The 12,828-nt window shown below is 35.0% G+C and overlaps 1 protein-coding gene across 10 annotated transcripts in view; it reads right to left on the bottom strand.

Annotated features, from left to right (window-relative positions):
- The window catches only part of WDFY3 (WD repeat and FYVE domain containing 3), a 267,477-nt gene that overhangs the window by 182,861 nt on the left and 71,788 nt on the right, over positions 1–12,828 (bottom strand). Inside the window, exon 3 of one of the 10 annotated variants that reach the window (XM_055312925.1) lies at positions 5,863–5,913. The exons of the other annotated variants lie outside the window; for them this stretch is intronic. Within the exon in view, the coding sequence (XP_055168900.1) occupies positions 5,863–5,885 (23 nt within the window). The 5' untranslated portion in view covers positions 5,886–5,913. The remainder of the gene's footprint in view (positions 1–5,862; positions 5,914–12,828) is intronic. 10 annotated transcript variants of the gene reach the window in all.

Raw genomic sequence — 12,828 nt, 5'->3', positions numbered from 1 at the left:
ATCCCTTAATTCCATAAGAGAAAAAAATAAATAGTTCACATGGCTAAAGGAAATCTTAAAATTTCATCAAAGAATTACAGGTAATTTCTCATGTATTTATTTTATTCTTAAAACTTCTGGGGAAAAAAATCCTTTTCTTTACTGTGAAAAACAAAAGCAAAACTTCTTACACTTTATAAGAGTAAAGGGCAAAACCTGGAGAAACTCCCACCACACTGGTTCTATATAGCTCAGCAATCTAACATATATACACATTGAAAAATACCTATAGATACAGTCCTCAATTAGAATTTAATCTTTCTGCCTGCTAAAGCATTAGCTTTTTTTGCCTTTTTTGTCGTTATCAGATTTTAGTCTCTTCATTTACAGATGAATCAGCCACTTCATTTATTTATATAGCAAAATACAATCACTTAAGACCTATTCCCAGTATCTCCCCATCCTTTGCAGACCATCTAGTTCACTCATCTACTGCATATATACTGAACTAAACAATTTCTCAAAGCATCTTTTCGGTATGCTTAATTTGCTTAATTTTTCTCTCTTCATAGACAAAAGCATATTCCAAAGTCAAAAGCGACTTGCTTCCATTTAAGAACACTTCACTTACATATGATTTCCAAGTACAAGTAGCCACTGAGGACATGTCCCAGACAACTTTCTTGAACCCCTCCTTTTAGCAGCCTCTACTGCTGTTTTGGCAGCCTCAAAGGCAAATTTACACCAATAGATAAACAACAGTTAGGTTACTTGATATGATTAATATTATAGTATAATTAAATCATTTATGGAATAAATAAACTTCTGTAGGCTGACCTGAAATCCCCAGCATTCTTTGAAAATGTATTTTATGCAAATTGTGTTCTAAATTTTGTATAAGATCCATGAAAGAAGAATATTTGTAGCATAATGCTTCCGTAATTTGTGATTATCTAACACTGGCAAATTTCTGCATTCCACACACCTCTACTACTTCTAGTACAAATCATTCAGCTCTGTGATCATTTATTAGTAGCCTCAGTGGATGGCACAGGGCAGGAGAGACTGACCTCCAGAGTGAGATGAATATTAGCAGGCCCAAAACTTTAGGGCCATATTCTACACCTACCCCCCAATAGGAATTTCTCTACTTCTGAAATTTCAAATTGTGAGATCTCACTCTGAGATCCTAATTTTCAATCCATCTACTTTTCTCATTCCTTAAATCTGTGGTCTTAACTGAAAATATACAGATTGGAAACTATATTTACATAAGAAAAGGAGGAATGTCAGAGAAGAAATAAATGAAGGTAAAATAAAATTTTATTATTCTCTTTTTTATTCAAGTATTACTATTTTTTTAAGATTTTATTTATTTATTCATGAGAGATACACACACACACAGAGAGAGAGAGAGAGAGAGAGAGAGAGAGAGAGGCAGAGACACAGGCAGAGGGAGAAGCAGGCTCCATGCAGGGAGCCTGACATGGGACTCGATCCCAGGTCTCCAAGATCACGCTCTGGGCTGAAGGTGGCACTAAACTGCTGAGCCACCCGGGCTGCCCTCCACAGCTGATATTTATAGAACACTCCATCCAACAAAAGAATACATATCCTTCTCAAATTCACATGGGACATACTTCAAGACAGATCACACATTGGGCCATAAATACGCCTTAACAAATGTAAAAGCAGAGAAATCATACAAAGTATGCTCTAAGATCACAATGGAATTAAACAAGAAACCAGTAACAAAAGGTAGCCCCAAATACTTTAAATTAAATAATACACTTTTAAATAACACATGGAAGAAGTGTCAAGAAAAATTCACAAACATCTTGAACTGAAAATACAACTTATTAAAATGTATGAAACACAATGAAAGCTGTTGTGAGAGGGAAATTTGTAGCACTAAATGCATATATTACAGAAGAAAAAAGACCTGCAATCTTTCAAACTTTACTCTGCCCATACCTTGTCTCATGCAGGTCTCCCTCCTGTGCTTTCATACTTCTGTGCCTCTGCATACCCTGAATCCTTTCGGGGGAGAAGGGGTTTCCCCTCCAGTTTATCTGAATTGACCTGATTACTAATCATCCCTTAAATCTCTAGTCCGGGGCATCCTGGGTGGCTCCGCGGTTTAGCACTGCCTTCAGTCCAGGGCCTGATCCTGGAGACTGGGGATTGAGTCCCAAGTCAGGCTCCCTACATGGAGCCTGCTTCTCCCTCTGCTTGTGTCTCTGCCTCTGTGTGTGTGTCTCTCATTAATAAATAAATAAAATCAAATAAATAAATAAATAAATAATAATAAATAAATAAATAAATAAATAAATAAATAAAATCTTAAAAAAAAATCTCTAGTCAGTTGTTCCTCTTCTAGAAAGCACTCCCCAATCTCCCTGTTAGAGATGAACCCTTCTTTCCCATACAATACGGTGCATATCTTTATCACAGCATTTTTCACAATGTTACATAACTGTTATTAGTTTTTTCCAATACTAGACAAATAATATAAGATTATGGAAGGCAAAGTTCACGTCACATTCAACTTCTTTCCCCCAGTATTTAACACCTGGCAAATAAGAGACTAAGAAACGGCTGATAAATGAGTAAAAAGAGACCAACAAAAGTTTCGAAGATGAATGAACTAGAAACAGCTCAAGCCAAAGGTAAGTTAAGGTGATTTAAAACAGGACAAAGATGGGGAAATTTTTCTATAAATTCCTTATCTGTTTATTTTAAAACAAGAAGGCTTAGAAGACAACTACAATCTTTATGGTTTGTTTAAATTCAATTTTATTATTTGAAAAAGTAAACCATTACCATATGACCATTTTTGGTGAGAAGTATTGGGTAACCCAAAACATATTTTTCTAAAGTAGTCAGGGAAAACAGATACAAATTCAGAAAGTAAGAATTATGAATGTGGAGGCAGGGACAGAAAGGATAAAAATCACTGCTAACAGAATTGGTTGGTAAGCAAACAAACAGCGGTGAGCCAGAATCTTTGACAGGGAATCAATGTATCAACAACAATCTTGAGGACAAGGAACATCCAGAAAGGAAGTCACTTTAGCACCATCAACAAGAAATCACTTCTGTGTGAGTGGGAATATACTCAGTGATCTGAAAGTGATGAAAAGGAAATGACAAATGCAAAAGACAGTGTAGAATTGGATCAATAAAATCACACAAATAAAAAAATAACATTATCAATGAAAGAAAGAATGGGAAAGTAAGTGTTGGCTTCTTCACAGACTAAATTATACAATAATGAGAGTTTTAATTGTGAATTCCTATACTTTCATGTTTCTCAAAGTATCAGAGTTCATATATTCAGATAAATTTTGCTCTACCCACAAATTATTTTCAAAGGCTATGTACACAGAATGATGTGAACATGGTTCAAAATACTTTTTAAAATTCCTCTCTAAAATTGCTTTCAGAGCATTTTATAAGCTCTATCTAAAAATCAGTGTCATCATATATCATGTTTTACCAAAAATGGTATTACCCAGTTTGCTCATTTGCCTTAGTTCCTAAACTTTCTCCATATAACTTTTGCCTATTACTAAATATCAAATCCTTTCAAAAAGACTGAAAATTGACCACTAATAATCAAAAGAATGCACTGTAGACTCTGCAGCTAATTATGAGGAAAATATTCTATTAGATTCTGAGCAATGGCAAGAGTCTACTATATGCAAGGCACTCTGAGTGTATCAACCCTCCATGGTGTGGTGTATTCACTTTCCTAAAATTCCTAACAGATCAGTGTAACTTCCCTTAAAAGTGACATGACTGCCTCAAGTGGAATAGAGCCAAAACCCTTTACACGGCATAAAACGTTTCTCAAAATCTGTTGTATATCCAATTTTGCAACATTTTCTTCTGCAATATCCCTCCTCTCATTCTACGCTCATAGAACATCACCTAACCGCTCTTCCCTGAATATGCCATGGAACTTCAAACTCTTCATGCTTTCCCCCCCATGGCCTTTCCTCTGCCTAAAATGGCCTCCTCAGATTTTCTTTTTACTGCCTAGGAACCTCTCATAGATAGTTCATAATCTTACTTAATACAATTTAAACTTATCTCCAGCATAGTAACATGATCACTGATTCAAATAAATATTTGTCAAGACATTCCACACCTCATCCGAATCTCTTTCTGTTCCAGCCACCTAGCTCTGCTTTCAGTAGCTTATATTCGCCATGTCCTTGCCACTAAAGCAATTAAGAAATAATTTGAAACACAAAACTTTTAAAATATTTATAAGAAAAAATGTTGGAAAACATATTTATAACCTCAAGGTAAGGAAGTAAGGAAGAAGATCTTTATTTTTTTTTAAATGCTTAACTATTTTTATTTTTATTTATGATAGTGAGAGAGAGAGAGAGAGAGAGAGAGAGAGAGAGAGAGAGAGAGGCAGAGACACAGGCAGAGGGAGAAGCAGGCTCCATGCACCGGGAGCCCGACGTGGGATTCGTTCCTGGGTCTCCAGGATCGTGCCCTGGGCCAAAGGCAGGCGCCAAACCGCTGCGCCACCCAGGGATCCCAGGAAGAAGATCTTTAAAAAAAACCAGCAAATTAGACACAGACAAAATTAACCTTACCAAATTAGTAACTTTTGTACATGAATAATTAACAGAAAGTCAACACAAGCCACAAATTAGGAATGAAATATCTCCAATACTTATAATGAACAAAAAAAGCATTTGATCTAATATATATAAAGAATGGCTATAACTCATTGAGAAAAGTAAACCACCCAATAAAAAAAATAGACAAAAGACAGACATTTCACAGAACAAGGCAAATGACCACAAATATATAAGGGTGGTGCACAACCTCATCAGTAATAATTGAAATAGAAATTTATAATTTTCTGACAGCTTTTTGCACTCTGGTAAGAATGCATGTTCATTTACCTTATGTCTGTTTTTATGCCATTGACTGTCATCCACCCTCCCCAAATCCACAGGACTCATTCACATCACATAGAAAAACATGTACTAGAGATCCGCATAAACTTCTCCACCAGGGTTGAGCCTGTAGTCAACAGCCAATAACCTAGTCTGATCCCATATGAGGCTATTTCTCAACCTACCACAGGTATAGTACACAAACATCTTAGAAGTTATGGAGGGTATATCCAGGAACAGGCAGCTCCACCATTTCCATACATTGAACCTAGTTTGAAGCCAGTGACCTATAAATATATATATATATATATTTAAATAGAACAATCCTATCGATTTTAAAACTATCAAATAGATTTTTTATTTTATTTTTTTTAATTTTTTTAAAGATTTTATTTATTTACTCATGACAGACCGAGAGAGAGAGGCAGAGACACAGGCAGAAGGAGAAGCAGGCTCCATGCAGGGAACCTGACGCAGGATTTGATCCTGGGTCTCCAGGATCACACTCCGGGCTGAAGGTGGCGCTAAACCGCTCAGCCACTGGGGCTGCCCTCAAATAGATTTTTTAATATATATTTTTATATTCAACTTTTTGGTGTTTGCCACATACCTGACCTACCAAATATAATAATACATTTTTATGGATGGCTACATGATAGTTAGGTGGATAGAGTGAGGCAAGAAATCTTCCTGCTGACACTTAAAACTTTTCCATAAATTCCTCTATCCAAATATCATTTAACAGAGGTATATGAATGAAAACACTTATGAAATTTATTTTTATAAAATCCTTAAAGAAACATACTTTTTTAAAAAAAGGTGGTACTAATATGAATCTTTTGGACAAAAAGATTACTTGTTACCATATACAACCTTTTGCTAACCAGAATATTAATTGCTTCTCTTTTAATTTTTTTACATTAGATATTATACAAATGAAATATCAAAATATACTTACATTCTCATGACTGAGGGGTACATTCTCACTAAAAGGGTCAAGGGAAGGGAGCTGAGGAGTGAAGGGGTAGAAGGAGAGGAGAAAAGAATAAGAAAAACTGTATTTCTCTATCGTTCCAATAGTAGCATATAAGAATGATTGCCACAAATAGCCATGTCCTAATTACATCATTTCACTGTTGATCACATGTAGCCTATTTTAAAAAATGCCTTTGGGGAAGAATAAGAGGGAAAATTCTATTCTTAACAGTTGGCTATTTAATACATTTTATAAATGCATCCAAAATATTGATAATAATGTTTTAAATATATTGCCCTTTATTCCAGGGAAATAAGTTATTAAAGTGAATAATTTTGCAGAGTACAACTCAATTTACCATATTTTTCTTATAATAATTTCATCCTCCTCTTAGAAAGAATGCCACGTTAATACATAAAATACTATCTTAAACAAATTGGCAATGACCCCGACGATGGACATCAGTGTTCTTAGGTTTGTTAATTTTTTTAAACATTCCATAATATTTAACATTCATTGTTTTGTGGGAACAATCTAAAAAAAAATCACTGACTTTTCTTGAAGGACCAGAGGATCAAGCATAAACCAGCATTATTCTCATTTTGCTCATCTCCTTATCCATTTTACAGCTAACCTCTCAACTAGAGCTGGAGAACAAAGGTATAGGCTATACAACTGAAAATTCCTAGCTCATAAATTTACTAGTAGACTGAATCTTTGGAGGTTAAAATTAAAAATATAAAGTATTTTATTTCAGAGGTCTAGGCTTTTGAATCCTGCTCCTTAAACAGAAAATATAACCTATAAGAAATGCAATTTTCTATAAATGAAGACTATGAAGTTTCATTTTGTTACTTAACTTCCTCCTACTAATTATATATAATATTCTAAAAATCACAATTTGGATTGTTTTAGGTAGGGAAGTTCACCATGCAAAGACTAAGGACTGAAGAAAATATAGATTATTTTTCAGCTTTATTTTTCTTTCTCAAATTATGTAAGACAAAGTTATTCTATAGTCATTCTAAGACATTTTAGTTGATTCTGCTAAAAAGCAAAATTTAGTACCTCAAATGGGGAAGAGACCCATGAAGCAATTATAATTAATTACATTTAAAGAAATGGATTAGGGGATGCAGGGCTGGCTCAGTGCTGAGATTCTGACTTCAGCCCAGGGTGTGACCCCAGTCCTGGGATTGGGTCCAACGTCGGGCTTCCTGCATAGAGACTGCTTCTCCCTCTGCCTGTGTCTCTGTCTCTCTCTGTGTCTCTCAGGAATAAATAAATAAAATCTTAAAAAAAGAAATAAAAGAAAAAACCTTAATGAAACCTGCACATTAAATTATGTGATTGTAAATTCTGAAAATAATCGTCTCCATATCATGGTAGTAAAGCCGGTGGCTGACATAAGAATAAGCAAACCAAAATGCAGCTGAGAGCTCAGAAAAAGACCAGTCACAGAAAGGGATGTGACTGCTATGTAGGTGGTACTGACACACTTGACCTCTACCTAAAGCCATACACAAAGGACTCAAGGTGGATTAAAGACCGAACGGTAAGAGGAAAAACTATAAAAGAAAATGAAGATATTTTTATGAATCACATAAGAATTTATTAAGCATATATTCAAAACTACATAACATGCAAAACTAAAACGAATGTGATCAAATCTAAAGTTAAATATTTTGGGGACCCTGGTGGCTCAGTCAGTTAAGCACCCAACCCTTGATTTCGGCTCAGGTCATAATCTCTGGTTTGGGAGATTAAGTCCTGTACTGGGCACCATCTCTCTCTCCCTCTACCTCTGCCTCTTCCCCACTTCTAAAAAAAAATTTAGAAATATTTTGGCTCAGCAAAGAACATGGTGAACCAAGCAAAAAGCAAAATAACACAACAGGAGAAGATATTTGAAATGTCTAGAACCACAGGGATTATAATCTACAATTAACAACAACAACAAAAAAAAAAAAAAAATCCCAAATAACAAATTCAAATCCCCAAGAAAATTACAGCAATCCCAATTAAAAAAAAAAAAAAAAAAAGATGAACAAGCACCCTGGAAGGCCAAAATATGAAAGAGATATTTTTACTTTACTCAATAATCAAAGAAATGCAGGCTAAGATAAGGAAATGCCATTTTACACCTCTTAATTAGCAACAAGCAGCAAGTTAGGAAATGCCCTAAATTCATGGACATGTGGACAAGACCCACATACAGGGAAAACTGTCTGGTAGAGGACCTAAATAATGGGTTTTTTTTTGTCCCCATTTTCTTAAAATTTAGGTATAACTGACATACTGTATTATGTTACTTTCAGGTGGAGAATATAATGATTCAGCAATTCCATACATTACTCAGTGACCATCACAAGAAATGTATTCTTGATCCCTTTAAACTATTTCACCCATCTCCCCCCAATTTCCCTCTTGTAAACTACTGTTTGTTCTCTACATTTAAGAGTACTTTTCTATCTTTTTAATTTGTTCATTTGTTTTGTTTCTTAAATTCCACATATGACTGAAATCATATGCTTTTGTATTTCTACGATTTATTTCACTTATCATAATACCCTCTAGGTCCATCCATGTTGTTGCAAATGGCAATATTTCATTCATTCTATGGCTGAGTAATATTCCAGTGTGTGCTCAAATATGCACACACACACCCCCACACACCTTCCTTATCCATTTGTCTATCAATGGACACTTGGAGTGCTTCCATATCTTGACTATTGTAAATAATACTGCAGGAAGCATAGGACTGCACATATTTTTAAGTCAGTATTTTTGTTATCCTTGGGTAAACACCGCACAGGAAAATTACTGGATCATATGTCTAATCATGTCCTCTGCCTATTTTTAATCATATTTGGTTTTTTGGTGGTGAGTTGTATAAGTTCTTTACATATTTTGGATATTAATCTCTTATTGTATATATCATTTGCAAATATCTTCTTCCTGTTCAGTAGGCTTGTTTTGTTCATGGTTTCCTTTGCTGTGCAAAAACTTTTTATTTGGTATAGTTCCAGTAGTTTTACTTTTGTTTCTCTTGCCAGAAGAGACATATCCAAAAAAATGCTTCTACAGTCAATGTCAAAGAATTTATTACCTATTATTTTCTTCTAGGAGTTTTATAGTTTCAGGTCTTCTACTCACATCTTTAATCCATTTCGAGTTTACTTTTGTGGATGGTGTTAGAAACTGGTCCAGATTCATTCCTTTGCATGCAGCTGTCCAGTTTTCCCAACACCATTTGTTGAAGAGACTGTTCCCCATTGTATATTCCTGCCTCCTTTGTCATAGATTAATTGACCATATAATTGGAGGTTTATCTGGATTCTCTATTCTGTTCTATTAATCTACATGTCTATTTTTGTACCAGTACTATACTGTTTTGCTTACTACAGCTTTGTAGTAAATGTTGAAATTTGGGTTTGTGATAGCTCTAAATTTGTACTTTTTCAAGATTGTTTTGGCTACTTAGCATCTTTTGTGGTTCCACACAAATTTAAAGATTATTTGTTCCAGATTTCTGAAAAATGCAGTTTGTATTCTGATAGAGATTACATTAAATCTATATAATTGCCTTGAGCAGTATGGACATTTTAACAGTATTGATTCTCCCATTCCATAAGCATGGAGTATCTTTCCATTTGCTTGTGTCAGCTTCAATTTCTTTTAACACTTTATAGTTTTCAGAGTATGGGTCTTTTCCTCTTTAAGTTTACTTCTAAGTATTTTATTATTTTTGGTGCAACTGTGGGACAGTTGTCTTAATTTCTTTTTCTGCTACTTCATTTAGTGGACAGAGATGTAACAGATTTCTGTATATTAATTTTCATTCATTTATGAAATAAAGTTTTACTTCTTCCTCACCAACTTGGATACATTTCTTTTTTTGTCTGATTGCTGAGGCTAAGGCTTCCAGTGACATGTTAAATAAAAGTATTAAGAGTGGACATCCTTATTTTGCTCCTGACCTTACAGGAAAAGCTCTCAGTTTACCACCATTGAGTACAATAGTAATTTCAGGTTTTTCATATATGGCCTTCATTATGTTGAGGTATGTTCCCTCAAAATCTACTTTGTTGAGAGGGTTTTTACCATGAATGGATGTTGTAATTTGTCAAATGCGTTTTCTGCATCTATTAAGATGATCATATGATTTTTATTCTTCTCTTATTAATGTGATTTATCACTTTGGCTGATTGGTGAATATTGAACCACCCTTGCATCCTGGGAAGAAATCCCACTTAATTATGCTGAATGATCTTTTAAATAGTGTTGCTGGATTTTGTTTGCTAAATTGGGAGGATTTTTCATCTATGTTTATCAGAATTACTGGCCTGTAGTTTTTTGTAGAGTCTATCTGGTTTTGTATCAGAGTAATGCTGCTCTCATAGAATGAATTTGTTTTTTGTTTTTGTTTCTTAAAGATTTTATTTATTTATTCATGAGAGACACACAGAGAGGCAGAGACATAGGCAAAGGGAGAAGCAGGCTCCATGCAGGGAGCTTGATGTGGGCTCTCTCAATCCTGGGACTCCGGGACCATGCCCTGAGCCGAAGGCAAATGTTCAATCACTGAGCCACCCAGGAATGAATTTGGAAGCTTTTCTTCCTTTTCTGTTTTTTGGAATAGTTTAAGAATAGGTATTAATGGTTTTTAAATGTTTGGTAGAATTTCTCAGCTATCTGGTCCTGGACTTTTGCTTCTTGGCAGTTTGTTGATAACTAATTCAATTTATTACTGGTACTTGGTCTGTTCAAATTTCCTATTTCTTTCTGATTCAATGTGCAGAAGTTACATGTTTCTAGGAATTTATCCATTTCTTCTAGGTTGTCTGATTTGTTGGCATAGATTTTTCATTATATTCTTATACTCCTTTGTATTTCTGTGATGTCAGTTACTTCTCCTCTCTAAAGGGCAGTTTCACATTATTCAATCTTGCATTTTGTTCCTCAGTATATACTCCAAAGAAATTCATATGGGTAATAACTTATAAAGGGATATTTACTGTATTGTTGTTTGTGAAGACTAGGGAGCTGGAAGCTATTCAGAGGTTCATCATGGCTCATCACTAAGAAGAGGAGTAACTAAAACAGAGTTGATAATCATATATATTCATTTAAAAGTATACATTTTGGGACGCCTGGGTGGCTCAGTGGTTGAGCGTCTGCCTTTGGCTCAGGGCGTGATCCTGGGACCAGGATCAAGTCACACATCCGGCTCCGTGCATGGAGCCTGAGAGAACCTCTGCCTGTATCTCTGCCTCTCTCTGTGTCTCTCTCATGAATAAATAAATAAAACAAAATCTTTAAAAAAAAAGTATACATTTCACATAGACGCATCTTAAAAACACAGTGATGAGTGAAAGGGACTAAAAATAGGATGAAATATGTTTTTAGAATACCATTTTTTTAATTAAAAATATGTGCACATAAAATAAATATTTTGTAAGAACACCTACTAACTAAAGAGAACACTAAATGCTTCAAACTTATTGTGCCTATCCTTCATTAAATTACAGGTCTTTAAAGGAAATACTTTGTAATACTTCTGAATTTAGTTAAATTAAAACCAACAAACTACTGTTTTATGTAAGAACTATACATTCACTATGATTACTAAAATCAAACTTAAATAAAAACCATTTCTTAAATGAGTTTCAACTGAACCACACTTAAGTCATATACAAGTAGTTAATTTTTTTCTAAAGTGATTCTTAGCTATTTCTCAATTTAGCCTTTTTATTCCTTTTAATCCTCTGACATTTAAAAAAAATCCTTTAAAGGAGACTTCAGGGCAGCCCGAGTGGCTCAGTGGTTTAGTGCTGCCTTCAGCCCAGGGTGTGATCCTGGAGACCTGGGATTGAGTCCCACATTGGGCTTCCTGCACGGAGCCTGCTTCTCCCTCTGCCTGTATCTCTCATGAATACATAAATAAAATCTTTTTTTTAAAAAAAAAGGTAGATTTCATCTGCTATGCAAGTAACAAGAAAAAAACTTACATGTGCAGGAATATTTAGCTAATCATTTTTCTTAAAGCCACTTGTGACTGTTAGAATGGTACAAGGTCTGGATAGATTTTTCCATCCCTCCATCCACCTGGGCTGGAAAGGGAATGACTTTTAGTCAGAGATGATAACCTGGCATGGATAATAAACCTTAAGGAAACAGGACCTGGCTCAGAGAAAGAAGAGCGACTTCCAGGAAGATTTCCAGTATCAGAGAGTAAAACGGAAATAAAACTGGGTTTCTTATTACCTCAAAATAAATTATGTAGTTTTTTTATAAAGAGAGAGAAAGAAAGCAGGGAGGAACAGAGGGAGAGGGACAAGCAGACTGCTGTCTGATGTCCCATCATGCTGAGCATGATGTCTGACGTGGAACTCCATCTCAGGACCCTGAGATTGTGACCTGAGCCGAAGCCAAGAGTTGCATGCTTAACAGACTGAGCCACGCAGGCACCCCAAATGGTGCAGGTTTTAATGATAAATCTGAGGTTTTTCTAATCCTCACACAAGCCTACCCTTGATCTCCATTAACAAAAAATCACATTGGCAATACTAAGATCTTCTGTCATGTTTGATAAACTAGATTTGACTTTAATAAAAAAAAGAAACTTCTATTAGTATTTGGAGTTAGTAAAACTTTGTTATAATCTCTCTCTCTCATCTTTTCTATGGCTATATACTAAGAAATTATAGTTCAGAATGCACTATTAGTTTTGCACTAGGATATTTGCAATTAAGAGTAAATTATAAAATGCCAGCCACTGTGCCAGAAAGAGCTTGGGATTCAGTGGTGAATGTCCATAACAATTAGCAGATGTGGCATTTACCACTGGTTCTAAAATGCCAAGTCTTTTAAGAATGACGTGATATCTGATCTCATAGAGCTTAGTCTGGGTGTCACATAGGCAGGTAAAGCGTGTTGTACCAGTGA

This window comes from Nyctereutes procyonoides, unplaced genomic scaffold (assembly GCF_905146905.1).
Source record: "Nyctereutes procyonoides isolate TBG_1078 unplaced genomic scaffold, NYPRO_anot_genome, whole genome shotgun sequence".
NCBI lineage: Eukaryota > Metazoa > Chordata > Mammalia > Carnivora > Canidae > Nyctereutes > Nyctereutes procyonoides.
Note: the sequence above shows the minus strand (reverse complement) of the source record. Positions and strands in the feature narration are given on the sequence as shown.